The sequence below is a fragment of the Oncorhynchus kisutch genome, linkage group LG13 (assembly GCF_002021735.2).
Source record: "Oncorhynchus kisutch isolate 150728-3 linkage group LG13, Okis_V2, whole genome shotgun sequence".
Taxonomy (NCBI): Eukaryota; Metazoa; Chordata; class Actinopteri; order Salmoniformes; family Salmonidae; genus Oncorhynchus; species Oncorhynchus kisutch.
Window position 1 is genome coordinate 31346788 of NC_034186.2, and position 27900 is coordinate 31374687.

Here is a 27900-nt window from a genome sequence, read left to right on the forward strand (position 1 = left end):
AGTATCTGGAAAGAAACAGCAGGAAAAAAGCTGAAATATTACAGTCAGCTCACTAGGAACCATTTTTCTTGAATATCCCCAGTAGTTTAGGAAGTTGACTTTTATTGTATTTCAAACTATGATTTCCATATGTACAAACACCAAAATAAAGATTCCTTTAGATTAAACTTCTGTGATGACAAATGTGTGATTTATCACAGACAGTCACAATCACAAACAAGGTAATATCCTGCATATCCTTTTAGTTACAGTAAGGGGAGGACTTTACATCAATCACGTTTTGTGCCCCCGCCCCCTACAAAAAAAATGGAAAAGCATAATATATATTTTTTTAAATCACTGTATGGCGCAAAGACTGTCATTTTTCCGCTGTCAGGGTTGAGATGCGGGTTTGACTGAATCCCTGTCCATGCCTTTACTGTAGGATATTATGTGTGCCCTGTGTTGATATGTATACTCTGTCAGTAAATATATATTTAATTAAATTATTTCATGAATTTATTTTACATTTAATTTTGATGAAGAAACTATTCGTTTATTCTTCTCTCCATTAGCAATGTCTTGTGATGGAGCGCGCGGCAAATATCCTGAAGTGATGTAGACCAGGCCAGAGTAGCAGAGGGCAGAATAGAAACCCTCTCCAATTCCACTTTATATTTGTTTAAATACTTATACTTAGAGGGAAAACTGTCAACCAATCCAAAGTAAAGGACCAAAGAAAAATTATGTATGCTTTTGTGAGGTTCTTGGATGACGATATGTGCTACGCTTTACCTGCTTCAAATGTGAAAGATTTTAGACCTCTGCACAAAACAGATTTTGATAATCAGGTGTATCTGGTTCTCAGAACAGAAGAGAATGGTGCAGGCCAGCCGGGCAAAGCACAGATTCTTGCCCTTGCAGGTAAGTTCGCTTCATGTTCTCTTTGTTTTACTGTTTATGCATTGAAATAGTTAAAATGTTTGAAGTGAAACATATCAGAGAAGAAGATACCACGGTCTTCTGTCAAAAACACTAACTTAGCTAGCTAGCTATTAAGCTAACATTGTTCTCGCAATGATGCTATTGCTAACGTTACCTAGTTTGCAAGTTTACAGATATATTTGCTCTCATCACATATGTACATATGAAAGCTACATAGAGTTCTTGCTGACATTGTTTTCAGCTAACGTGGCTAGCTATCTAAACTAGCTAATGTATAGCTAGTTAAGTCACATCAACGTTAGCTTGTTTGCTAATGTTAGCTGAGCCAGCCACTCACACATCCAGCTTGCTTACTAACATTGGATACGTTAGCTAGCAATACACAACACTTCGATACGATAGTTAGCTAGCTACGTGATGACTGTCACTGTCAGTCGACCTTTGGTAGCTATCTCGGACAACGTCAAGCCAGCTGCATGCAAGTTAGCTAGCTATCAATATGTATCCAGCACGTCACCGGTTATAGCAAAAACATTTCCCCCTACACATATTTGAGTGGAACGTTTTGTTCATGCGTTCACACTTACATCGTGTAACAGAGCAGCCACAAGTAGCTAGCTAAGCTTTGCACCATCCATAACTATGGTATTTAGCACGATTATTAATAATCCTCGTGTCTGAACAGTCCCTAGGTTTAAATATCTGAATGATCTCAGGTCCCTGGCTAATGTCAATTGAGTGTGCATTGGTTAGGTTTGTTGTTGTTGTTTGAGATTGTCATAGTGTTGCTCGCTAACCCAACAAGATTTATCTCACAACAGAATTAGACGTTTATGCACATTCTATAAAGGTACAAAAAAAAATCGAAGTTGCTTGAAACTTCACATTTCGAAGTGTTATTGTTGCTCTAGCTTTCCATTTATCCAGACTTAAAATGTAGAAGTTAAGGGTTAGGTTTAGGCACTCATTCCGAATGGTTAAGGTTTGGGATAGGGTTTAAACAGAAAATAAAAACCTGTGTAAAAAAAAATAAAAACTGTCCACGACTGTGATCGAACATGCAATCTGGCTCACTTTAAGACATTTCTCAACGTCCTCAGGTCATGGATAGACGTCAAATTTCTATGTCAATCTTGAACGACCTGGCTGAGCTAACCGTATGCCTCTCTAGGTTCACACTGGATAGCTAGCTATGGAGCGAGATAGCAGCCAAAATGCTGAACATGCTTATCTTAAGGAAATCCATATGTAAATTGTTACGATAGTAAACCGATGTCAAAGCTGACTTGCATACCTATATAACGTAGGTAGGCACATGATGTAATGACGCCATGTAAAATTTTGCGCAACACAGCATTCCTAACCTAGCCCACAATGTCTGCTGTGTGGAACGAGCAGTCAACAAGTTGAGCAGTCATTTGAAAGAGTAAGAACATTTAAGTGAGGTAACTCAAAGGCGAAATCCATTAAAGCCAAGATAATGGAATTAATTTTTGTTAACAATCAACCTTTCTCTGTCGCGGGTGATGTTTGGTTTCACGACTGGTCGAACACCGGTACACACTACCAAGTGCGCTATTTTTCAGATTTTGCCCTACCGGAGTTACACAGTAATAGCGTCACTGCTATTAGCTTCACAACATACTATGGAAACCTGTTGGGTCTTTGCATGTCTAAAAAGGCACACGTCAAATAATACTATTTGACAATAACACTATTTTGCGTGTTAAATAAGCGTTTAATTTGACACGTCAAAATACACAGTTCTATTATAGAATGTTGTGTTCTGAATTTGCACGTGCAAACCAAGCCGACAACGACCAGACAGCCTATACGGAGGTCAGAGACGTGGCCGTGTGGTGCCAGGACAACAACCTCTCCCTCAACGTGATCAAGACAAAGGAGATGATTGTGAACTACAGAAAAGAGGCCCGAGCACGCCCCCATTCTCATCAATGGGGCTGCAGTGGAGCAGGTTGAGAGCTTCAAGTTCCTTGGTGTCCACATCACCAACAAACTAACATGGTCCATGCACACCAAGGCAGTCGTAAAGAGGGAACGACAAAACCTATTCCCTCTCAGTAGACTGAAAAGATTTGGCATGTGTCCTCAGATCCTCAAAAGGTTCTTCAGCTGCACCATCGAGAGCATCACTGCCTGGTATGGCAACTGCTCGGCCTCTGACCGCAAGGCACTACAGAGGGTAGTGCGAACAGCCCAGTACATCACCGAGGCCAAGCTTCCAGCCATCCAGGACCTCTATACCAGGCGGTGTCAGAGGAAGCCCCTAAAAAGCTGTACAAAAAGTCTGCAAACATCGGCCACAAACGATGTTTACAATAGCGCATTGGTAATAAGCATTATTTGACCGCAACTTCTGGGGTAGCTAGCTTGCTTTAGCTTGGTACCTAGCTAGCACCAATACAACCAGTCTGAAAACAATGACCAGTAGAAACTGCAGTCATTTTCAATATTCCTAGCAATGATTTAGGAATCCTTGTAAGTATTAGCTAGGTTGCCACTTCTTGTTCGCCTATTGAAATTGAACTTCAGTTCATGAAAATAAATAGCTAGCCAGCTTCTTAACCATGTTGCACAAAGCTAACGTTATAAGCAGCCAGCTAGCTTCATCTGGCTAGTGAAGCTCGACTGGACCGGGTTATGTGTTGTGAAGCTAGCCATAATAAGGATTAGGCACAATAGTGGAATTTGCAGTTTGCCTTCAAAATTAAAGTACCTCTTTGAAAGTTTTGTGATGCAGAAGGTTACAGTTGGTGGAATCATGCCATATTTAAAGTAGATGATGTTAAAAAAGGTTGGAATGTGAAGCAATAAAATAGGGTATCAGTCTACTCGGTGACACCCACAGAACACAACTGTGAAGAGTTTACGCAAATATTTGCGTTGTACCTATTGTCGCGGGACTGTGACTGTGTGAAATCACCTCCCCAGTTAGCCTATTGAGTTGTCTCGCTGAAATCTTCTTACTCTTTCAAATGACTGCTCAACTTGTTGACTGCTCGATCCACACAGCAGACATTGTGGGCTAGGTTAGGTGTGTTTCATGCTGTGTAGCGCAACATTTTATGTGGCGTCATTATGCCATATACAGTGGGGCAAAAAAGTATTTAGACAGCCACCAATTGTGCAAGTTCTCCCACTTAAAAAGAAGAGAGGCCTGTAATTGTCATCATAGGTACACTTCAACTATGACAGACAAAATGAGAAAAAAAATCCAGAAAATCACATTGTAGGATTTTTAATGAATTTATTTGCAAATTATGGTGGAAAAATAAGTATTTGGTCAATAACCAAAGTTTTCTCAATACTTTGTTATATACCCTTTGTTGGCAATGACAGAGGTCAAAGTCTTCACAAGGTTTTCACACACTGTTGCTGGTATTTTGGCCCATTCCTCCATGCAGATCTCCTCTAGAGCAGTGATGTTTTGGGGCTGTTGCTGGGCAACACGGACTTTCAACTCCCTCCAAAGATTTTCTATGGGGTTGAGATCTGGAGACTGGCTAGGCCACTACAGGACCTTGAAATGCTTCTTACGAAGCCACTCCTTCGTTGCCCGGGCGGTGTATTTGGGATCATTGTCATGCTGAAAGACCCAGCCACATTTAATCTTCAATGCCCTTGCTGATGGAAGGAGGTTTTCACTCAAAATCTCACGATACATGGCCCCATTCATTCTTTCCTTTACACGGATCAGTCGTCCTGGTCCCTTTGCAGAAAAACAGCCCCAAAGCATGATGTTTCCACCCCCATGCTTCACAGTAGGTATGGTGTTCTTTGGATGCAACTCAGCATTCTTTGTCCTCCAAACACGATGAGTTGAGTTTTTACCAAAAGGTTCTATTTTGGTTTCATCTGACCATATGACATTCTCCCAATCTTCTTCTGGATCATCCAAATGCTCTCTAGCAAACTTCAGACGGGCCTGGACATGTACTGGCTTTAGCAGGGGGACACGTCTGGCACTGCAGGATTTGAGTCCCTGGCGGCGTAGTGTGTTACTGATGGTAGGCTTTGTTACTTTGGTCCCAGCTCTCTGCAGGTCATTCACTAGGTCCCCCTGTGTGGTTCTGGGATTTTTGCTCACCGTTCTCGTGATCATTTTGACCCCATCGGGTGAGATCTTGCGTGGAGCCCCAGATCAAGGGAGATTATCAGTGGTCTTGTGTCTTCCATTTCCTAATAATTGCTCCCACAGTTGATTTCTTCAAACCAAGCTGCTTACCTATTGCAGATTCAGTCTTCCCAGCCTGGTGCAGGTCTACAATTTTGTTTCTGGTGTCCTTTGACAGCTCTTTGGTCTTGGCCATAGTGGAGTTTGGAGTGTGACTGTTTGAGGTTGTGGACAGGTGTCTTTAATACTGATATCAAGTTCAAACAGGTGCCATTAATGCAGGTAACCAGTGGAGGACAGAGGAGCCTCTTAAAGAAGAAGTTACAGATCTGTGAGAGCCAGAAATCTTGCTTGTTTGTAGTTGACCAAATACTTATATTCCACCATAATTTGCAAATAAATTCATTAAAAAGTCTACAATGTGATTTTCTGGATCTTTTTTCTCCACATTTTGTTTGCCATAGTTGAAGTGTACCTATGATGAAAATTACAGGCCTCTCATCTTTTTAAGTGGGAGAACTTGCACAATTGGTGGCTGACTAAATACTTTTTTGCCCCACTGTACATGTGTAGAATGATACCTTTGCTTCTGTTGGCCATCAAGTAGCCTATTATCTTATACGCCATTGTAGTCTACCATTGGATATAATACAGTGCATTCGGAAAGTATTCAGACCCTTTGACTTTTTCCACATTTTGTTACGTTACAGACTTATTCTAAAATGTATTAAATAAAAAACGTTACTCATCAATCTGCACACTACCCCATAATGACAAAGTGAAATAGGTTTTTAGAAATGTTGGCAAATTTATAAATAAAAAAAACAGAAATAACTTAAGTATTCAGAGCCTTTGCTATGAGACGCTAAATTGAGCCCAGGTGCATCCTGTTTACATTGATCATCCTTGAGATGTTTCTACAACTTGGAGTCCACCTGTGGTAAATTCAATTGATTGGACATGATTTGGAAAGGAACACACCTGTCTATATAAGGTCCCACAGTTGACAGTGCATGTCAGAGCAAAAACTCAGCCATGAAGTGGAAGGAATTGTCCTTAGTGCTTCGAGACAGGGTTGTGTCTAGGCACAGATCTGGGGAAGGGTACCAAAAAATGTGTGCAACAGTGAAGGTCCCCAAGAACACAGTGGCCTCTATCATTCTTAAGTAGAAGTTTGGAACCACCAAGAATCTTCCTTGAGCTGGCCGCCTGGCCAAACTTAGCAGTCGGTGGAGAGTCCTTGGTCAGGGAGGTGACCAAGAACCCTATGGTCGCTCTGACAGAGATCCAGAGTTCCTCTATGGAGATGGGATAACCTTCCAGAAGGACAAACATCTCTGCAACACAAATCATGCCTTTATGGTAGAGTGGCCAGACGAGAGCCATTCCTCAGTAAAATGACAGCCCGCTTGGAGTTTGCCAAAAGGCACCTAAAGGACTCTGACCATGAGAAACAATGGCTTGAATACAAAGTGTCACATCTGGAGGAAACCTGGCACCATCCCTACTGTGAAGCATGGTGGTGGAAGCATCATGCTGTGGTGATGTTTTTCAGTGGTAGGTACTGGGAGACTAGTCAGGATCGAGGGAAAGATGAACAAAGCAAAGTACAGAGAGAACCTTGATGAAAACCTGCTCAGGACCACAGACTGGGGCGAAGGTTCACCTTCCAATAGGACAACGACCCTAAGCACACAGCCAAGACAATGCAGGAGCAGCTTCGGGGGAAGTCTCTGAATGTCCTTGAGTGGACCAGCCAGAGCCCGGACTTGAACCCAAAAGAACATCTCTGGAGAGACCTGAAAATAGCTGTGCAGCGAGGCTCCCCATTCAATCTGACAGAGCTTGAGAGGATCTGCAGAGAAGAATGTGAGAAACTCCCCAAATACAGATGTGCCAAGCTTGTAGCGTCATACCCTAGAATACTCGAGGCTGTAATCGCTGCCTAAGGTGTTTCAACAAAGTACTGAGTAAAGGGTCTGAATACTTATGTAAATGTAATTTTATGTTTTGATACATTTGCAAAAGAATGTAAACACCTGTTTTTGCTTTGTTATTATGGGGTATTGTGTGTAGATTGAAGGAGAAAAAGCACTAATCAATTTTAGAATAAGGTTCTAACATAACAATGTTGAAAAACTCAAGGTGTCTGAATACTTTCCGAATGCACTGTACCATACCCCAATGTGCCTTATTGCTTAATCATAGCAGTCAACGAGCTAAATCGACATCCATTGATGGAAAAATGACCTGCCGAGCTTAATAAGGGTAAATTATTTCTACTCTTGCTACATATTCAAATTCCTTTATTACGTCATGTCATAGCTCGCAAAAATTATTTTTTAGGTCAACCTAATTTTGCTTCAAACGTCATTACAAGTTACTACGATATTCCTTAGTTGGCTCGATAATGTTATGGGAGAAGGGTTTATTGTATAAATATTGGAACTCCGTATCTTGCTATGGAAAAAAATTGGCCTAGATTTTAGGCCTTTTGGGTGGGTTTTGAGTAGTCATTGGCAACCTTGGGAGTAATAGAGAATGGAGACTTAACTTGAAAATGTGCAGGATACCTCTTTCCGTGTTCCCTGACTTCTGTTTATTTTAGACTGTGTTATGCTTGTTCACATCCTCATAGGCCGTTTGGTGTAAGTTTTTTTTTGTTTGTTGGCGAGATGAAACTACCAAAACTCTGAAAGGTTTTATTGTACGTCAGAATTGCAGCACAAGATTTGTTCAAGCCTAAAAAAAAATATTTAATCGTAACATGTTTGTATGTTCAAGATGAAATTTTATGTTTCACGCATGGCTTTTCTTACGATTTTAACAATTTACGTATGGATTTTCTCACGAGCCTATGTCACGAGTATGTTCAACCTTTTAGCAGGTATCTTGTTCCATAGCTAGGTAGCTAGAAAACACACACTTATGTGAAGTAGCCACAATAGTGGAATTTGCTATCACCTTAAATTAAAGTTACTAATTGAAAGTATACAAAAAGTGGAATCATGCCATAGTTGGACTAGATAATGTTGGATTGTTATATCAATTCTACAAAAGACAGTGATTAGTTCATGTAAAAAGGTAGTTGGGAAAATAAAGAACTTTCTAAATGCAGATCTAAAATGGTTCTTATGAATCTGTTTTCTGCCGAATGTTTTGCACTAATGTACACTGCTCAAAAAAATAAAGGGAACACTTAAGCAACACAATGTAACTCCAAGTCAATCACACTTCTGTGAAATCAAACTGTCCACTTAGGAAGCACCACTGATTGACAATACATTTTGCATGCTGTTGTGCAAATGGTATAGACAACAGGTGGAAATCATAGGCAATTAGCAAGACACCCCCAATAAAGGAGTGGTTCTGCAGGTGGTGACCACAGACCACTTCTCAGTTCCTATGCTTCCTGGCTGATGTTTTGGTCACTTTTGAATGCTGGTGGTGCTTTCACTCTAGTGGTAGCATGAGACAGAGTCTACAACCCACACAAGTGGCTCAGGTAGTGGAGCTCATCCAGGATGGCACATCAATGCGAGCTGTGGCAAGAAGGTTTGCTGTGCCTGTCAGCGTAGTGTCCAGAGCATGGAGGCGCTACCAGGAGACAGGCCAGTGCATCAGGAGACGTGGCGGAGGCCGTAGGAGGGCAACAACCCAGCAGCAGGACCGCTACCTCCACCTTTGTGCAAGGAGGAGCAGGAGGAGCCCTGCAAAATGACCTCCAGCAGGCCACAAATGTGCATGTGTCTGCTCAAACGGTCAGAAACAGACTCCATGAGGGTGGTATGAGGGCCTGACGTCCACAGGTGGGGTTTGTGCTTACAGCCCAACACCATGCAGGATATTTGGCATTTGCCAGAGAACACCAATATTGGCAAATTCGCCACTGGCGCCCTGTGCTCTTCACAGATGAAAGCAGGTTCACACTGAGCACATGTGACACAGTCTGAAGATGCCGTGGAGAACGTTCTGCTGCCTGCAGCATCCTCCAGCATGACCGGTTTGGCGGTGGGTCAGTCATTGTGTGGGGTGGCATTTCTTTGGGGGGCCGCACAGCCCTCCATGTGCTCGCCAGAGGTAGCCTGACTGCCATTAGGTACCGAGATGAGATCCTCAGACCCCTTGTGAGACCATATGCTGGTGCGGTTGTCCCTGGGTTCCTCCTAATGCAAGACAATGCTAGACCTCATGTGGCTGGAGTGTGTCAGCAGTTCCTGCAAGAGGAAGGCATTGATGCTATGGACTGGCCCGCCCGTTCCCCAGACCTGAATCCAATTGAGCACATCTGGGACATCATGTCTCGCTCCATCCACCAACACAGACTGTCCAGGAGTTGGCGGATGCTTTAGTCCAGGTCTGGGAGGAGATCCCTCAGGAGACCACCTCATCAGGAGCATGCCCAGGCATTGTAGGGAGGTCATACAGGCACATGGAGGCCACACACACACTACTGAGCCTCATTTTAAGGACATTACATCAAAGTTGGATCAGCCTGTAGTGTGGTTTTCCACTTACATTTTGAGTGTGACTTCAAATCCAGACCTCCATGGGTTGATACATTTGATTTCCATTGATAATTTTTGTGTGATTTTGTTGTCAGCACATTCAACTATGTAAAGAAAAAAGTATTTAATAAGAATATTTCATTCATTCAGATCTAGGATGTGTTATTTTATGTTCCCTTTATTTTTTTGAGCAGTGTATTTTCTGTGAAGGAAAACTAGTTGCACACCCCTGATCACTCTTAAAGCAAACAAAACACAGTTCACTATCAATATAAAACGCAGGTGAAATGGTATAAAACAGATTTAAACATTTTTGTCTGCGTTTTGAAATGTAGATGTCTGAACTCTTAACGAGACCCCTGACTGAATGTATTGGATTTCAGAATTGTATTGGGGGCATAATTATACACTGCATGACTAAAATTATGTGGACACCTGCTCATTGAACATTTCATTCCAAAATCATGGTCATTAATATGGAGTTGGTCCACCCCTTGCTGCTGTAACAGCCTCCACTCTTCTGGGAAGGCTTTTCATTCAGCCACAAGCATTAGTGAGGCCCGGCATTGATGTTGGGCGATTAGACCTGGCTCGTAGTCCACGTTCCAATTCATCCCAAAGGTATTTGATGGTGTTGAGGTCAGGGCTCTGTGCAGTCCAGTCAAGTTCTTCCACACCGATCTCGACAAGCCATTTCTATATGGACCTCGCTTTGTGCACAGGGGGCTTTGTCATGCTGAAACAGGAAAGGGCCTTCACACAAATTTGTATGCAATGTCATTGTATGCTGCAGTATTAAGATTTCCATTCACTGGAACTAAGGGGAACTAGCCCCAAAAACATATTCTTCATCCACCAAACTTTACAGTTTACATTATGCATTGGGGCAGGTAGCGTTCTCCTGGGATCCGTCAAACCCAAATCCGTCCGTCGGACTGCCAGATGGTTTTTAAACAAAGAGTTCAGAAAGAAGTAATCAATGACACCAAAACCCATGTCTTCATCACACTCCTCTGACCCCTCCATATTGTCCTCCTTCAACAAGGAATGTGCAAAGTTTGGCTACATTTTCTGGAAACGTTTACATTTTTTGGACATGAGTCTGTAGCCAATATGCATATCACCTGTACATGTAGGCCATTTTATTCTCCTTCAGACAAGTAAAGAAATCAGTTACCTTGTCTGAAGGACAAGTGGCTAAAAAAGTTAATGTCAAGCCCTGCAATACACAGGTTGACTAGTAAGCTTAATGTGGCTCCTTTCTGTGCTTTGAGTCCTGCAATAAGAGCTTTTTCATTAATAGTTGTGTAAACTCAGTTGTGTTGTCGGTCACCCATTTCATTGATCAACAATCCATAGGTAAGGCTGTACAGTGATAATCCAAGATGGCGTAGCAGTCGGATGTGTGTTTTGTCTTGTGTAAATTGTTTTCCTTGTTTTTTTTTTTCATATACGAAATATGTTAATCTCACTTTCCATCTAAGGACTGAATATTTTCTCCTGCAACCCGACTCGCCCAATGTGGTACTGATCTGCTATTATACTTTAGAACCGGATACTCCCATCAGGAGCTATCTAGCTAGTAGTCAGTTAGCCACTGCTAGCGGTCTTCACCGTTAACTCGGTCACTTGCCAGCCTCCGCTCGGTCAATACCTGCCAGTCTGCACAGCGCGATATCAACCCAGAGCATATCAGACTGCTTTTTCTCTACCACATCTCTGGATTCCTACCGCAAGCTCTGGACCATTTATACCGGACCATCGCAGCTAGCTAGATGCAATCCGAGTGGCTAATCCTGGCTAACGCCTATGTCCCGACGCGAGCACCAGATAGCCTTGAGCTAGCCTCAAGCTAGACCCATCTCCCGGCTAGACGAAAAGGTCTACAATACCTCTTTTGCCAATTGGCCTGGACTCTTTATTGCCGACACGGAGCCCCGCCGATAAATCACGACTGGTCTGCTGACGTAATCGTCCGAGGTGGTTTTAACATGCTTTTCGATTGCAATGTCGCCGAAGAGCCATCTGCTTGCCACGGCCCACTAGCTTTCTGAATCACCGTGTCTCCAGCTCGCCTAGCGTAGTAGCGACTACTGAACGGCTCCCTGACTCCCCTATTGCTGCTCATTGGACCCTATGATCACTTGGGTACACATGCCTCTCCCTAATGTCAATATTCCTTGTCTACTGCTGTTTAGGGTAGTTATTATTGTTTTATTTCATTGTAGAGCCCCCAGCCCCGCCCTAAATGCCTTGGATAGCTCTTCTGTCGCACCCTCCACACATGCGGAGACTTGACCTGGCTCAACTGGTGCCTCCAGAGACGCAACCGCTCTCATCGCCACTCAATGCCTAGGTTTACCTCCACTGGACTCACTCACAACGGGTGTCCTGACTCTCTGAGGTCATTAAAGATCCCATGGCACTTATCGTAAAAGTAGGGGTGTTAACCCCGGTGTTCTGGCTAATTTCCCAAGCTGTCCCTCAAACCATCATGGTCACCTAATCATCCCCAGCTTACAATTGGCTCATTCATCCCCCTCCCCCCTGTAACTATTCCCCAGGTAATTGTTGTAAATGAGAATGTGTTCTCAGTCAACTTACCTGGTAAAATAAAATAAATCCTACCATACCCTTGTCTGTACATTATGCCCTGAATCTATTATATTACACCCAGAAATCTGCTCCTTTTATTCTCTGTTCCCAACGCACTAGACGACCCACTCTTATGGCCTTTAGCCGTACCCTTATCCTACTCCTCCTCTGTTCCTCTGGTGAATGTAGTGAGCCCTGTAGCCCCCAGCACTACACCCATTCCCAAGGCGCTCTCATTATGTTGACTTCTGTAATCATAAAAGCCTTGGTTTCATGCATGTTAACATCAGAAGCCTCCTCCCTAAGTTTATTTTATTCACTGCTTTAACACACTCCGCCAACCCTGATGTCCTAGCCCTATCTGATTCCTGGGTTAGGAAAGCCACCAAAATTTCCATCCCCAACTACAACATTTCCCGACAAGATAGACCTGCCAAAGGGGGCGGAGTTGCAATCTACTGCAGAGAGAGCCTGCAGAATTCTGTCATGCTATCCAGGTCTGTGCCCAAACAATTCGAGCTTCTACTTTTAATAATCCACCTTTCCAGAAATAAGTTTCTCACCATTGCAACTTGTTATACACCCTTCTCAGCCCCCAGCTGTGCCCTGGACACGATATGTGAATTGATTTTCACCCCCATCTATCTTCAGAGTTCGTACTGTTAGGTGACCTAAACTGGGATATGCTTAACACCCCTGTCGTCCTACAATCTAAGCAAGATACCCTCAGTCTCACACAAATGATCATGGAACCTACCAGGTACAACCCTGAATCCGTAACCATGGGCACTCTCATATCATCCTGACCAACTTGCTCTCTAAATATACCTCTGCTGTCTTCAACCAGGATCTCAGCGATCACTGCCTCATTGCCTGTGTCCGTAATGGGTCCGCGGTCAAACGACCACCCCTCCTCACTGTCAAATGCTCCTTTAAACACTTCAGCGAGCCAGCCTTTCTAATCTACCTGGCCCGGGTATCCTTGAAGGATATTGACCTCTTCCTGTCAGTAGAGATGCCTGGTTGCTCTTTAAAAGTGTTTCCTCACCATCCTAAATCAGCATGCCACATTCAAAAAATGTAGAACTAAGAACAGATATCGCTCTTGGTTCACTCCAGACTTGACTGCCCTTGACCAGCACAAAAACATCCTGTGGCGTACTGCATTAGCATCAAATAGCACTCGCGATATGCAACTTTTCAGTGAAGTAAGGAACCAGTATACACAATCAGTTAGGAAAGCTAAAGCTAGCTTTTTCAAACAGAGATTTGCATCCTGTAGCACTAATTCCAAAGAGTTTTGGGACACTGAAGTCCATGGAGAATAAGAGCACCTCCTCCCAGCTGCCCACTGCACTGAGGCTAGGAAACACTGTCACCACCGATAAATCTGCGCTAATCGAGCATTTCAATAAGCGTTTTTCTCCAGCTGGCCATGCTTTCCACCTGGCTTCCCCCCGCTTCTCCTTCACCCAAATCCAGACACCTGATATTCTGAAAGAGCTGCAAAATCTGGATCCCTACAAATCAGCTGGGCTAGACAATCTAGACCCTCTCTAAAATTATCAACCGAAATTGTTGCAACCCCTATTACTAGCCTGTTCAACCTCTTTCATATCGACTGAGATCCCCAAAGATTGGAATGCTGCTGCGGTCATACCCATCTTCACAGGGGGAGACACTCTAGAACCAAACTGTTAGACCTATATCCATCCTGCCCTGCCTTTCTAAAGTCTTCAGAAGCCAAGTTACCAAACAGATCACCGATCATTTCGAATCCCACCGTACCTTCTCCACTATGCAATCTGGTTTCCGATCTGGTCATGGGTGCACCTAAGCCACGCTCAACGTCCTAAACGATATTGTAATCGCCATCGATAAAAGACGGTACTGTGCAGCTGTCTTCATCGACCTTCATCGAGGCTTTCGACTCTGTCAATCACCGCATTCTTATCGACAGACTCAACAGCCTTGGTATCTCAAATTACTGCCTTGCCTGGTTCACCAACTACTTCTCTGATAGAGTTCAGTGTGTCAAAACGGAGGCCCTGGGGGTGCCACAGGGTTTAAATCTCGGGCCGACTCTTATCCCTGTATATAACAATGATGTCCCTCTTGCTACTGGTGATTCTCTGATCCACCTCTATGCAGACGACACCATTCTGTATACATCTGGCCCTTCTTTCCGTATTAACAAACCTCCAAACGAGCTTCAATGCTATACAACACTCCTTCTGTGGCCTTCAACTGCTTGTTTACTGTAATGCTAGTAAAACTAAATGCATGCTCTTCAACCGATTTGCTGCCCGCACCTGCCCGCCTGACTAGCATCACTACTCTGGATGGTTCTGACTTAGAAAATGTGGACAACTACAAATACCTAGGTATATATTTAAACTAAACTCTCCTTCCAGACTCCCATTAAGCATCTCCAATCTAGAATCAGCTTCCTATTTCTCAACAAAGCCTCCTTCACTCATGCTGCCGAAAACACCCTCGTAAAACTGACTATCCTACCGATCCTTGACTTCGGCGATGTCATTTACAAAATAGCCTCAACACTCTACTCAGCAAATTGGATGCAGTCTATCACAGTACCATCCGTTTTGTCACCAAATCCGCATATACTGCCCACCCCTGTGTGCTCTCGTTGGCTGGCCCTCGCTACATATCCGTCGCCATACCCACTGGTTCCAGGTCATCTATAAGACTTTGCTAGATAAAGTCCCTCCTTAGCTCAGCTCACTGGTCTCCATAGCAACACCCACCCGTAGCATGCGCTCCAGCAGGTATATTTCACTGGTCATCCCCAAAGCCGACACCTCCTTTGACCGCCTTTCCTTCCAGTTCTCTGCTGCCATTGACTGGAACGAGTTGCAAAAATTACTGAAGCTGAAGACATATCTCCCTCTCTAACTTTAAACATCAGCTGTCACAGCAGTTTACCGATCACTGTGCCTGTACACAGCCCATCTGTAAATAGCACATCCATCTACCTCATCCCCATGTAATTTTTTGTTGTTTCTCTTTTGCACCCCAGTATATCTCTACTTGCACATCATCATCATCTGCACATCTATCACTCCAGTGTCAATGCTAAATTGTAATTATTTAGCTTCTATGGCCTATTTGTCTTACCTCCCTAATCTTACTACATTTGCACACACTGTACATATACCTTTTTCTATTGTTATTGACTGTACGTTTGTTTATCCCATGTTTGTTTATCTCTCTGTGTTGTTTTTGTCGCACTGCTTTGCTTTATCTTGGCAAGATCACGGTTGTAAATGAGAACTTGTTCTGAACTACCCTACCTGGTTAAATAAAGGTCAAATAAAATAAAAAATATAAGTACCCTGTGCAATTCTGAAATCTAATACATCCACAGTGCGATTTAACAGATGTTATTTATTTTTGTCAAATTAACTTGTCTTTTGTTAAAATGTATATAACAGTCCAAACTTGTTTTAGCATTATCAAGTCAAAACATGGTGCAATTCCACTATTTGTAACTAATGGATTTCTTTCAATTAGGGACTTTTATTTTGAAGGTGAACCTCAAATTCCAATATTGTGGATAATTCTTATTGTGGCTAGCTTCACATAAGTAAAACAAACTACATGCAGCTTGTTTACTGAAGATGGGTGAAACTCATATGCCAGATGGAGATGCATAAAAGGTCTTCGGGCTGGCTCATTTTATGGAGGGTGATCAGTGCCAGTTCAAAAATGCAATGCTTAAATGCCCAAATGATAAATGCATTTATATTTTCATAGCAGTGGGCGTGCCACAATGAAATTGCAATGTTAAAATGGTTCATTGGTAAATGTAAACAGAAATGGAAAAGGGGCTGTTTTCATTACCAAATGCTCAATTTTAACATTTTTTCTCTCTTAATTTTCCACATTCATGCAAATTCCTTCCTGGATGCGTGAACCAGGAGAGCAACACAACACCACCATGCATTGGTACATTCTAGCCATGTCAGGCTTTCGTTGCAATGATTTTAACTGCTGTAACCGACGGGGTTTGAACCTGGTGTCCTGTACACTAGAATAACATTTTGGCCTGCTAAGCCAAAGCCTAGACCATTTAGATTGCCTGAGCTCAGAAAAAGTACAAAGTTAACCAAACACTAGTCTGAGTTGCTCATCACGTGCACAGTCACCGAGCCACTTCTTCCTGGTTAGTTGTTCGCATGATGAGTACCCTTGCATGATACCTGACGGGTTGCATTGGTGATAGACTGGTTTAGTGGGATAATGTGCACTTTTACCATTTTTATTTAAAATTAAGCATATCCATTTACCATTTTCAATTTAAAAAATTATATTTTCATTTTAACTTTGCAATTGAATTGTGGCATGAATCATGCACACTGTTTTGAAAATAAAAACACATTTATAATTTTCACATACCAATTTAGAATCTAAGCTTTGCATTTTCGAACTGGCACCGATCACCCTCCATAATATTTGCTGTAACACAACAAATTCACTCTGATTTTGAGAATCTTTTTTTCTCTTATGTAACCTTTACTTCTGTCTGAAGAGTTTATATATTTGCTTTCAGCTGACACTAAGCTCTATTTTGCAGATAACATTGATGAGTTTGAACACAATATAATGCAAAAGAAGATGAAAATTCCTAAGATGTCGACAAGGAATATGGGAATTTCAGTTGAGAACCACTTTGGGGAGGAACGACTGCCATTGAGACATAAAAAGGTAGGTGCAACAAAGCAAGGTAGTCAAAACTAGTCATGGTTTTCAAACTGTTCGTGAATTTCTGTGGTTTTTGTGCTCAGTGAATTTGATGGTGCGTAAAGTAAGTAGTTAGTCAACACCTCTTTACGAAGCATGTGACAAATAAAATTAGATTTGTGATTCAAAATCTTCACTAATAATGCTGTTCTCCAGGAATATGAAGAATACTTATGGTAATTTGTCTTTTTATAATTTAACAAACTGTTACTATGAGTTTGGACGTTCCCTAAAAATCCCCCTGCTTTTTGTTTAACCATATGCTGGATTAACACATTCAGCACTCTGGACAGCTGCCCTTTAACAGGCAAGTCCTCTGAGTATCTCATCAAATAACCACATGACTCTTCCCAGTGATTATAGCACATCATATAATTTTGTCAAGCAAACTGAACAAAAATAGAAAACACAAAATGTAAAGTTATGATCAAGAAGCTTATTAAACACAGGTTGTACCTCCACATCTGGCTTCTTTACCTGCAGGATTTCTAGAGACCTGCCACCCGGACAGCTGATGAAACTGAGGAATAGTTCTGTCTGTAATAAAGTTATTTTTTGGGGGAAAAACTCATTCTGATTGGCTGGGCCTAGCTCCCCAGATGCCCACCCATTGCTGATCCTTTGCCCTGTCATGTGAAATCCATAGGGGCTATTGAATTTATTTAATTTGACTGATTTCCTTATATGAACTGTAACACAGTAAAATCATAGAAATTGTTGCATTTATATTTTTGTTCTGTATATAAATATATATTCAAATTTATTACAAAAATGTTACTGAAAATATGACATTTATGACACACCAGATCACTCTTATCACATGAAATGATGACGCAGGCTCCACTATCACATACATAACCCTTGTGTTTTAAACAATGATAACCTGCATTAAATCCTATTTGGTTCTACAGGCCCAGACACAGGACCATGGGCGTCCCACAGCCAACTCCTCGAAGAGCCTGGCAGCGGTGGTGGCCCGCCTGGAGAGAAACGCTGTGAGTTCCTGCATAGAGGGAGATGATGACCTGGAGGAGGACAGGCTGGCTGAGTTGGAAGAGGAGGAGGAGGGGGACTCTGGACCTGAGAAGGCGGTGGTACCGCGGGTTCTGTATGAGGAGCTGGTCCACAGCTACAGGCAGCAGGAGGAGGAGGTGAGGAGGTTACAGCAGGAGCTGGAGAGAACCCGCAGGCAGCTGGTCCAGCAGGCCAAGAAGCTGAAGGAATATGGCAGCCTGCTGACAGAGGTGAAGGAGCTGCGTGACTTCAACAGGAGGCTGCAGGACGTACTCCTCATGAGGCTCGGCAGCGGTGAGAGTCACACACTCTCCAGTCACCTCTCACTGCAGCCTGCCTTGCACATCTGTTCAGGTTAAGAAAAAACTGTTTTACTAGACTAGTGTCACCCACATTGAGTTCATCAATTTTAAAAAAAGAAGAAATATATCTGTAGGTTTGGGTACTGTCATTATATGATTTTTAGCAAGAGTTGATAAGTTATGAAGTATTTGGTTGTTATTAGAGGTCGATCAATCGGAATGGCCGATTTAATTAGGGACGATTTCAAGTTTTCATAACAATCGGAAATCGGTATTTTTGGGCGCCGATTTTACCCGTTTTTCTTAATTGTTATACCTTTTTTATTTAACTAGGCAAGTCAGTTAAGAACACATTCTTATTGTCAATGACGGCCTAGGAACGGTGGGTTAACTGCCTTGTTCAGGGGCAGACCGACAGATTTTCACCTTGTCAGCTCGGGGGACCCAATCTTGCAACCTTACAGTTAACTAGTCCAACGCTCTAACCACCTGCCTCTCATTGCACTCCACGAGGAGCCTGCCTGTTACGCGAATGCAGTAGAAGCCAAGGTAAGTTGCTAGCTAGCATTAAACTTATCTTATAAAAATCAATCAATCATAATCACTAGTTATAACTACACATGGTTGATGATATTACTTGTTTTATCTAGCGTGTCCTGCGTTGCATATAATCGATGCATCGCTGGGGGATGATTTAACAAAAGCGCATTTGCGAAAAAAGCACAATCATTGGACGACTGTACCTAACCATAAACACCAATGCCTTTCTTAAAATCAATACACAGAAGTATGTATTTTTAAACCTGCATATTTAGCTAAAAGAAATCCAGGTTAGCAGGCAATATTAACCAGGTGAAATGGTGTCATTTCTCTTGCGTTCATTGCACGCAGAGTCAGGGTATATGCAACAGTTTGGGCAGCCTTGCTCAATGCGAACTAATTTGCCCGAATTTTACGTAATTATGACGTTAACATTGTAGGTTGTGCAATGTAACAAGAATATTTAGACTTAGGGATGCCACCCGTTAGATAAAATACCGAACGGTTCCATATTTCACTGAAATAATAAACGTTTTGTTTTCGAAATTCTAGTTTCCATATTCAACCATATTAATGACGAAAGGCTCGTATTTCTGTGTGTTATTATGTTATAATTAAGTCTATGATTTGATAGAGCAGTCTGACTGAGCGATGGTAGGCAGCAGCAGGCTCGTAAGCATTCATTCAAACAGCACTTTCGTGCATTTTGCCAGCAGCTCTTCGCAAGCACAGCGCTGTTTATGACTTCAAGCCTATCAGCCTAATGGCTGGTGTAACCGATGTGCAATGGCTAGCTAGTTAGTCAAAGGTATATGAAATAAAAATGGTATAGAGAGAAAAAGTCCTATAAATACTATATTAACTACAACCTAAAACCTTTTACCTTGGAATATCGAAGTCTCATGTTAAAAGGACCCACCAGCTTTCATACGTTCTCATGTTCTGAGCAAGGAACTCAAACGTTAGCTTTTTTACATGGCACATATTGCACTTTTACTTTTCCAACACTTTGTTTTTTGCATTATTTAAACCACGTTGAACATGTTTCATTATTTATTTGAGGCTAAATAGATTTTTATTGATGTATTATATTAAGTTAAAATAAGTGTACATTCAGTATTGTTGTAATTGTCATTATTACAAATACATTTTTAATAATCGGCCGATTTAATCGGTATCGGCTTTTTTGGTCCTCCAATAATCGGTATCGGCGTTGAAAAATCATAATCGTTCGACCTCTAGTTGTTATCATTAAAGTCTTTAGTGTGTTTATGTTGTAAATCGTAGTATTTGCTTGATACTACAGCTATTTGAGGCGGCAGGTAGCCATAGTGGTTTGTGGTTGGACTAGTAACCGAGAGGTTACAAAATCAATCCCCGAGCTGACAAGGTTAAAATCCGTCGAACACTCGCTCGCATTTGCGACCCTTTGACTTGGCAGTGTGACACCAATTTGTAATTGGACCCTAGCGTGCCAGTGAAAGTTTTTTTATAGCTTAGTTTAATGTTGCTTAGTATAGGCCTACCAAAACTTTGGTACGTTTTTGATAATAGAACATACACTTTTTGTTACTTTTGGTACTTCTGTGAAATGTGTCTCACGTCGTCTACTGATTAAGAGAGGATCAAGTCTGTCAGCGCAGCTTATGTCCCCTTATAGCACGACAGCACCGTGCCTGCTCCACTTACTCATTGCTAGCTGTAGCCTGTCCTGAGGAACCACTGCACTCACTGGGAGTCTAGGCTGCATCATGTTAGCTCCCCACTCATGCTGCACAGAAGTTAACACACTTAAATAATGCAACACGGCATGTAGAAATATTGCAAATGATATTTACAGTTCGCAAAACTGTGCATTACAGGCTATAACACTTTACAATGCAGGAAGATACCAGTAGCTTCCAGCTATGTAGACTAACATTCCTTGCTAAGGGGGGGTGTAATTATATTTTTTTGCTTTGGGAAGTAAAAAAAAAAAAAGTTGTATCAGTTATAGGGGAGGGTAGTGTGTTGTTTTTTTCTCCCCTGGTTTACATTTTGCAGGTTTGACTATATAATTTCTTCCATCCTAGCTAAATTTAATCTGCTAGCATGCGCCTCCCCTATATCAAGGTGTTTTGGTACTTCCCTTATGTTCTATGCTTTTCCGCATGCTTACTAGACCCCAGGTCGATATAATCTACCAGTCTCTCTATTCTTCCCTCTATCCACCATTCATAGTGACAATAGTGGTAGGTGGATCGTTTGTCCAGATCTGCAATAGGCTAACTAGCGATCATACCACAAAAACAAAATCATTCAAAGCTGTGTGTACCAATGTTGTATTTTTTTTTTTTCCCACAAGAACATGGCGGTATAGCTGATAGGCAGCGGAGAGGTCTGGTGCCTCATTGCGGTTGGAAGAACAGTGAAGACATGAGACACGCAGCTCATAATGCTCCCCTAATGATCTCTTTTAGGGACATTACAGTTATCCTACCTAGACTCCTACAACACCATAATGCAATGAATAATTGCATTACTGTTTTCGAGAGAGTACACAATTCTACTCTAGGCTGTAAATTGCAGTGAAAATTACATTTCATTAATGGCGCAAAAGCCCTGTAATTTGAATGTTACATTCCTTTTGGATCAGTTGTAGGTCAACTCTCAACAGTTTTATAAGGTTTGGAAAAACACAGCAGCACACCAGTCTGGCTGTATTTTTACTTCTGATACTGAGATGCGCTGTCTGTTGCTATACTCCCAGCAGGCCCAGTTATTCATCAAAGCTTAATGCTCTGTCTCGTCTCTGATCCGAGCGGCTATTCCGCTATTTTGGTAGTGTGTTAAAAAGCAGTACGGTTTGGCAGGGTCGTGTTACAGAGAACGCATAGCTCTCGACCTTCGCCTCTCCCGAGTCCCATCGCTGCAACTCCTGTACGGACAAGACTAACTACCAATTGGATATCATGAAATTGGGGGGGAAAGGGGGTATAAAAATATATATATAGCTGAAGTCGGAAGTTTACATACACCTTAGCCAAATACATTTAAACTCAGTTTTTAACAATTCTTGACATTTAATCCTCGTAAAAGGTCAGTTTTCTATGGGTTTGAGGTCAGGGCTTTGTGATGGCCACTCTAATACCTTGACTTTGTTGTCCACAACTTTGGAAGTATGCTTGGAGTCATTGTCCATTTGGAAGACCCATTTGCTACCAAGCTTTAACTTCCTGACTGATGTCTTGAGATGATGCTTCAGCATATCCACATACTTTTCCTGCCTTATGATGTCGTCTATTTTGTGAAGTGCACAAGTCCCTCCTGCAGCAAAGCACCCCCACAACATGATGCTGTCACCCCTGTGCTTCACGGTTGGAATGGTGTTCTTCGGCTTGTAAGCCTCCCCCTTTTTCCTCCAAACATAACAATGGTCATTATCACTGTGGATATAGATACTTTTGTACCCGTTTCCTCCAGCATCTTCACAAGTTTCTTTGCTGTTGTTCTGGGACTGATTTGATCTTTTCACACCAAAGTACGTTCATCTCTAGGAGACAGAACGTGTCTCCTTCCTGAGTGGTATGACGGCTGCGTGATCCCATGGTGTTTATACTTGCGTACTATTGTTTGTACAGATGAACGTGGTGCCTTCAGTCCTTGGAAATTGCTCCCAAGGATGAACCAGACTTGTGGAGGTCTACAATTTTTTTTCTGAGGTCTTGGCTGATTTATTTTTATTTTCCCATGATGTCAAGCAATGTTAAGCAATGAGGCACTGAGTTTGAAGGTAGGCCTTGAAATAGATCCACAGGTACACCTCCAATCGACTCAAATGATGTCAATTAGCCTATCAGAATTTTCCAAGCTGTTTAAAGGCACAGTCAATTTAGTGTATGTAAACTTCTGACCCACTGGAATTGTGATACCGTGAAATAATCTGTCTGTAAACAATTGTTGGAAAAATTTCTTGTCATGCACAAAGTAGATGTCCTAACCGACTTGCCAAAACTATAGTTTGTTAACAAGAAATTTGTGGAGTGGTTGGTAAATGAGTTTTAATGACTCCAACCTAAGTGTAGGTAAACTTCTGACTTCAACTGTATCTGAGAATATCCAAGGGGCTTTTATATAATGCTAAATTAATAATAATCTCTTTGTTTAAAAAAAAAAAAGATTTTGGAGATTTTGTTTTCAAATAAGGTAAAATGAATGAGGAAAAAGGCCATTCTTGAACATGGGGTGAGACATTGTTACTAATTTGTAAATAAAGCTAGTTTGTTATTTAGAATGATTTATTTCTGTTTTTAGAGGGAGAGAAACCAAAAACCTACAGTCATCTCATGGGTCTCCCAGTTGAGGCCGGCACGGGTAAGAGCAAAATAATCCTAACTTTCCAGACCCTAATTGTAGTCGAAGTTTCTCTCAGAATAAAAACCTTAGTGTAACAACAGTTTTAGTAAGTAATACTGAAGTTGTGCACAATTGTCAGTTTCTATTTAGGTTTATGTCGCCCATTCATTGTCAGTTAGAGACACAGCAGCGCCTTGAGACCCAAAAGCATAATCAGTGCTCTAACTCCCCCTTGCGCTGGTCTGGAGCAATGAAGTGGTGACGTAGGGTACCGTACTAAACCACAAATGATCTCTAAGTCCCGCAGCATAATCGCAGAACATTTAGTGGAACATCCACTGTACTTCACTTGCACTAAAGAGAGAAGACCCATGTGGAACGCTGGTCCTTGTGGAAGGCTGGTCCTTCCACATGTGCAGATCAAAAACACAACTGGAACACAGCTGATTTTAAGGTGTTAATATGTCCTAATAAATCAAAAGATTACGAAGAGAGAAAAAAAACTATTTAATCGGCAGATGCTTCGATTTTGACTTTAAGCCGATTTTAAGGTAAGCAGAGTAAGAGGTTTTTACATGACTATTGCATTATCTGCCTAGTGCCATAATCAATTTAATATGGAATGATTACTTTGCATGTAAATGTGCTTATTGTGTGAATGAATGTCATTAGCTCTTAAAGAGAGTGCACACTTTTATAAAATAATAGTTTGCTTCTTCTATGCAAATGTTGTTGATCACTAGTGGTTAGAGCGTTGGGCCAGTAACCGAAGGGTTGCTGGATCGAATCCCAGAGCTGACAAGGTACAAATATTCTGCCCCTGAGCAAGGCAGTTAACCCACTGTTCCCCAGGCACCAAAGACGTGGATGTCGATCAAGACAGCACCCCGCACCTCTGTGATTCAGAGGGGTTGGGTTAAATGTGGAAGACACATTTCAGTTGAATACATTCAGTTGGACAACTGACTAGGTATCCCCCTTTTCCTTTACAGTACAATAAAATAACTCTCATGAAATCAGCCAAAAGAAGCCCCATAACTCAATGCATGCACACACTCTTATTGAATATGCATCCACCTGTACTGTGAATAGGCCTAGGGTACATTTTTATTTAATTTGTTTATCAATAGAGATTTACCATTCAAATAAATGATTACCATTATGTAGTCAGAGTGGTAAAAACAAAGTCAAATTGATTGTATAATTGATTTGTATAAACGGACACAGGTCAGGTCACAGCTGTGAAACATTGGTGCGACCAAAATCGTGCTGGTTGCCATCAACTGAAAAAGTAGGTGCCACCAGTGGAGAAAGTTAGTCTAGAACCCTGAGACTACTGTAGTGTGGAAGTGCAGCCCTCAAGCCAGTTCCATGGCCAGCTCCATGTGTTTTGCATTGGTGCCACTGGAGTGTGATATGGGAGCCAGGCGGTGTAATGGACAGGCTAAAGATTAGACTAGCAAGGCTGCTTTCGGGTCAGGAATATATTGCGCTGACCAATATTAAAACTTATCAGCTACATTAGCGCTTAGTGTGGCCAACCACCAAGCCAGCTTACTGGGTTAAAATAGCCCCACAGTCTCGAGGCACAGTGAAGCCTTGCTGCAGGCGCCGGTCCAAAGCTAAGACTACAACTCCCTAACCACATACTGTTGTGGATGAGTCAAGGCCTCTGTCAGTGTTCTAGGCTTGTTGTCACCTGAGAGACTAACAACACTATACAATGTGCCTAGAGATATGCATGTCAACATTATTTTTGATTTTGCACCTTATACAGAGCCTATGCATGATAATGGCACTCAGACAATCAAAGCGGAGGTGGTGGAGCCCGTCGTTGAGCCACAGGAAGTGTGCAGAGAAGAGGCCAATACCAGCTCCAGCCACTCACCCTCCCCTAGAACAGTCTACACTTGTAATGATGGCAAGGTGAGTGTCACCGACCCTGGTCTCACCCCCTTTCTTTCTTCCGCGCTGTGGTGGAAGCATTCTATTTTCCCTTACATGTGAACTTGGGAACTTGTATTGCACAAGCGTTCACCTCTCCTTGAGGGTAAACAAGGCTGAGATGATTGTCTGTATAGCTTAGACATCAGTACTGTTTATTGCCCTGATAGTGGTTGCAGGGCTATACACGTAGTAATTCTGCTTGCTTCACATGACAGGGGGGAATTTGTGTTACAAGCAAAGAGCCTCTCAGTTCAAGCGTGAAGAACAAAAGCAAATTAGAACTCTCACACATTGCCCGCTATTAATTATTTCTACCAGTGGAATTGAAGTGAATGACAGGTAGTCCTAGAAAGAAAAAAGAGAAAGGGCTCCTCTAAGTTAAGAGCAGTGAAAAGCTTGTCTGCTGGCAAGGGGCCTAAAGCACATTAGCTGCAAAGGGGAAAGCCTTTGGATGCCAGCCTAAAGACTTCTCAGCGATAAAGGTAGGATGGCACACATGGCGCTCTCTGCATTCGCTCACCTTTAACTCAGGGCAGGCCTGTCTCTGTGGTTCTATGCCAGTATAAACACTCATTGCAAGTCATCCACGCTGGAAACAATTGCCTCTTACTTATTAATGTAGCTGCTGAAACATGGCTCTTTTGATTTCTAATTTGGGCTGAATTGTTGTGGGATGGGTTGCTTTGCTGCTGTTGGTTATAGTCCAGTGTGGTCACAGGTCTGGGTGTAGGTGACCCTCACTACATATCTGTGCTGTGTTGCTGCAGGTGCACCTGGGCGGGGGCATCTGGGTGCAGGAAGAGAAGTGGCACCAGCTACAGCGGACACAGGGAGACTCCAAGTTTACCAAGAACCTTGCCGTCATGATCTGGGGCACTGAGACCCTCAAGAACAGGAGTGTCACTGGCGTGGCCACCAAAAAGAAGAAAGATGCCCTTCCCAAGCCCCCGCTCTCCCCAAGCAAGCTGAAAATAGTCAGAGGTAGAACTGTGTAGGCCTGCTTTCAGATGTTTTAGGCACTGTTTGCAACTCACAAAGTTTGGAATATCGCTTCATTTTTGGGGATGAATAATGCACTCTTATTTCCTTTTTTCCAGAGTGTCTGTATGACAGAGTGTCTCAAGAAACAGCAGACAGCACAGAGATCACACAAAGATTGTCCAAAGTGAACAAATACATTTGTGAAAAAATTATGGATATCAACAAATCCATCAAGAACGAGGAGAGGCGGGAATCGAAGCTTCTCATTAGACAAACTGTCAAGAACGAGAATTTTACCTATGATGGCATGTAGTGTCGTAAAGTTGTCACCATACTGTACCTCTCATTTTCTGGTGAGTAGGATCATGTGTGCCAGCACTAGAGGTTTTCAGTGAGGGCCCAAGGCCCTAAACAATCCATCAGCTGTAACAGCTTTACCTACCAGTCAATACCATGAGTGGTTGAGTGCTTTGGTGTGAGTCATATGAACAGGTGTGAGTATTTTTACAAGCTTTAAGTAGGACTTTCTTGAACTGCACTGTTGGTTAAGGGCTTGTAAGTAAGCATTTCACGGTAAGGTCTACATGTTGTATTCGGCGCATGTGACCAAGTTTGATTTGGCTGGGTGGACCTGGGTTTTTAGAGATGTTTTTGTGTGGAGAGATTCTTAAAGCAATCTGGTTGTTAGAGAATGCAGTCGCACTCAAACCAAATGTTCTGTGTCAGAACATAACATTGAGTACTAATATTCTCAGTGATTTCCCTTGAAAAATAAGTATTCTGGTTGTAAGAAGATATTTTGGAATAATCATGTTTGTGTGTGTGGTGGAAAGGTTAGCCATGACGAAGGCCTTAGTGTTGGTCTATGTGTGTGCTATTGTTACTTAATGTGTTTTGGGGAGGATGTAAAGATGCACTTTTACAACAAGGTCTTAATTGATCGAGGCCACATTGCACAGATATTCTGTTGCCCTAGAGATTATTTCTGTGTATCTTCCATGGAAATATGGATTTCCATAGTATAGAGCACCAATGAACATTAAGAGTTTGGTTCAGAGGTTTATCATTGTTTCAGTGCGGTGCTTGTCCACGTTAGACTGGCAACGGTCTTGAGAAGATACAATATGTTATTTTCTGGATACTTGGTTTACAGTATTTATCTATCCTACTTGAGAGATCCAATTTAAGAATGGGAAATGTCAGAATAATAGTAGAGATTTATTTCAGCTTTTATTTCTTTCATCACATTCCCAGTGGGTCAGAAGTTTACATAAACTCAATTAGTATTTGGTAGCATTGCCTTTAAATTGTTTAACTTGGGTCAAACGTTTCGGGTAGCCTTCCACAAGCTTCCCACAATAAGTTGGGTGAATTTTGGCCCGTTCCTCCTGACAGAGCTGCTGTAACTGAGTCAGGTTTGTAGGCCTCCTTGCTTGCCCACACTTTTTCAGTTCTGCCCACAAATTTTCCATGGGATTGAGGTCAGGGTTTTGTGATGGCCACTCCAATACCTTGACTTTGATGTCCTTAAGCCATTTTGCCACATCTGGGGCGGCAGGTAGCCTAGTGGTTAGAGCGTTGGACTAGTAACCGAAAGGTTGCAAGATCGAATCCCCGAGCTGACAAGGTAAAAATCCGTCGTTCTGCCCCTGAATAAGGCAGTTCCTAGGCTGTCATTGAAAATAAGAATTTGTTCTTAACTGACTTGCCTAGTTAAATAAAGGTAAAATTAAAAATTAAACGTTGGAAGTATGCTTGGGTTCATTGTCCATTTGGAAGACCCATTTGCGACCAAGCTGTAACTTCCTGACAAATGTTGCTCCAATATATTCAAATAATTTTCCCCCCTCATGAA

At 42.2% G+C, this 27900-nt stretch overlaps 2 protein-coding genes across 3 annotated transcripts in view; both read left to right on the forward strand.

The window, feature by feature from the left end:
* The window catches only part of agbl4 (AGBL carboxypeptidase 4), a 407773-nt gene that overhangs the window by 285076 nt on the left and 94797 nt on the right, over positions 1 to 27900 (forward strand). The gene's annotated exons all lie outside the window — the stretch shown is intronic.
* Positions 624 to 27319, forward strand: LOC109902615 (BEN domain-containing protein 5-like). Of its 2 annotated transcripts, none has more exons than XM_020499112.2 (6): positions 624 to 903; positions 16760 to 16890; positions 17838 to 18294; positions 24895 to 25043; positions 25832 to 26045; positions 26162 to 27319. In XM_020499112.2, exons 1-6 carry the CDS (start codon positions 726 to 728, stop codon positions 26356 to 26358), a joined length of 1326 nt encoding a protein of 441 aa, XP_020354701.1. In that variant the 5' UTR covers positions 624 to 725; the 3' UTR covers positions 26359 to 27319. The 2 variants fall into 2 exon arrangements, with proteins under 2 accessions (XP_020354701.1, XP_020354702.1); XM_020499113.2 differs by having other exon boundaries at positions 17838 to 18234.

Bases quoted from the DNA above. Each gene is read 5' to 3' on its own strand.
- LOC109902615 (XM_020499112.2), top strand. From the start codon at position 726: ATGTATGCTTTTGTGAGGTTCTTGGATGACGATATGTGCTACGCTTTA. The intron at 904-16,759 runs GTAAGTTCGCTT...TCTATTTTGCAG, and splicing joins ACAGATTCTTGCCCTTGCAG to ATAACATTGATGAGTTTGAA. The intron at 25,044-25,831 runs GTGAGTGTCACC...GTGTTGCTGCAG, and splicing joins ACACTTGTAATGATGGCAAG to GTGCACCTGGGCGGGGGCAT.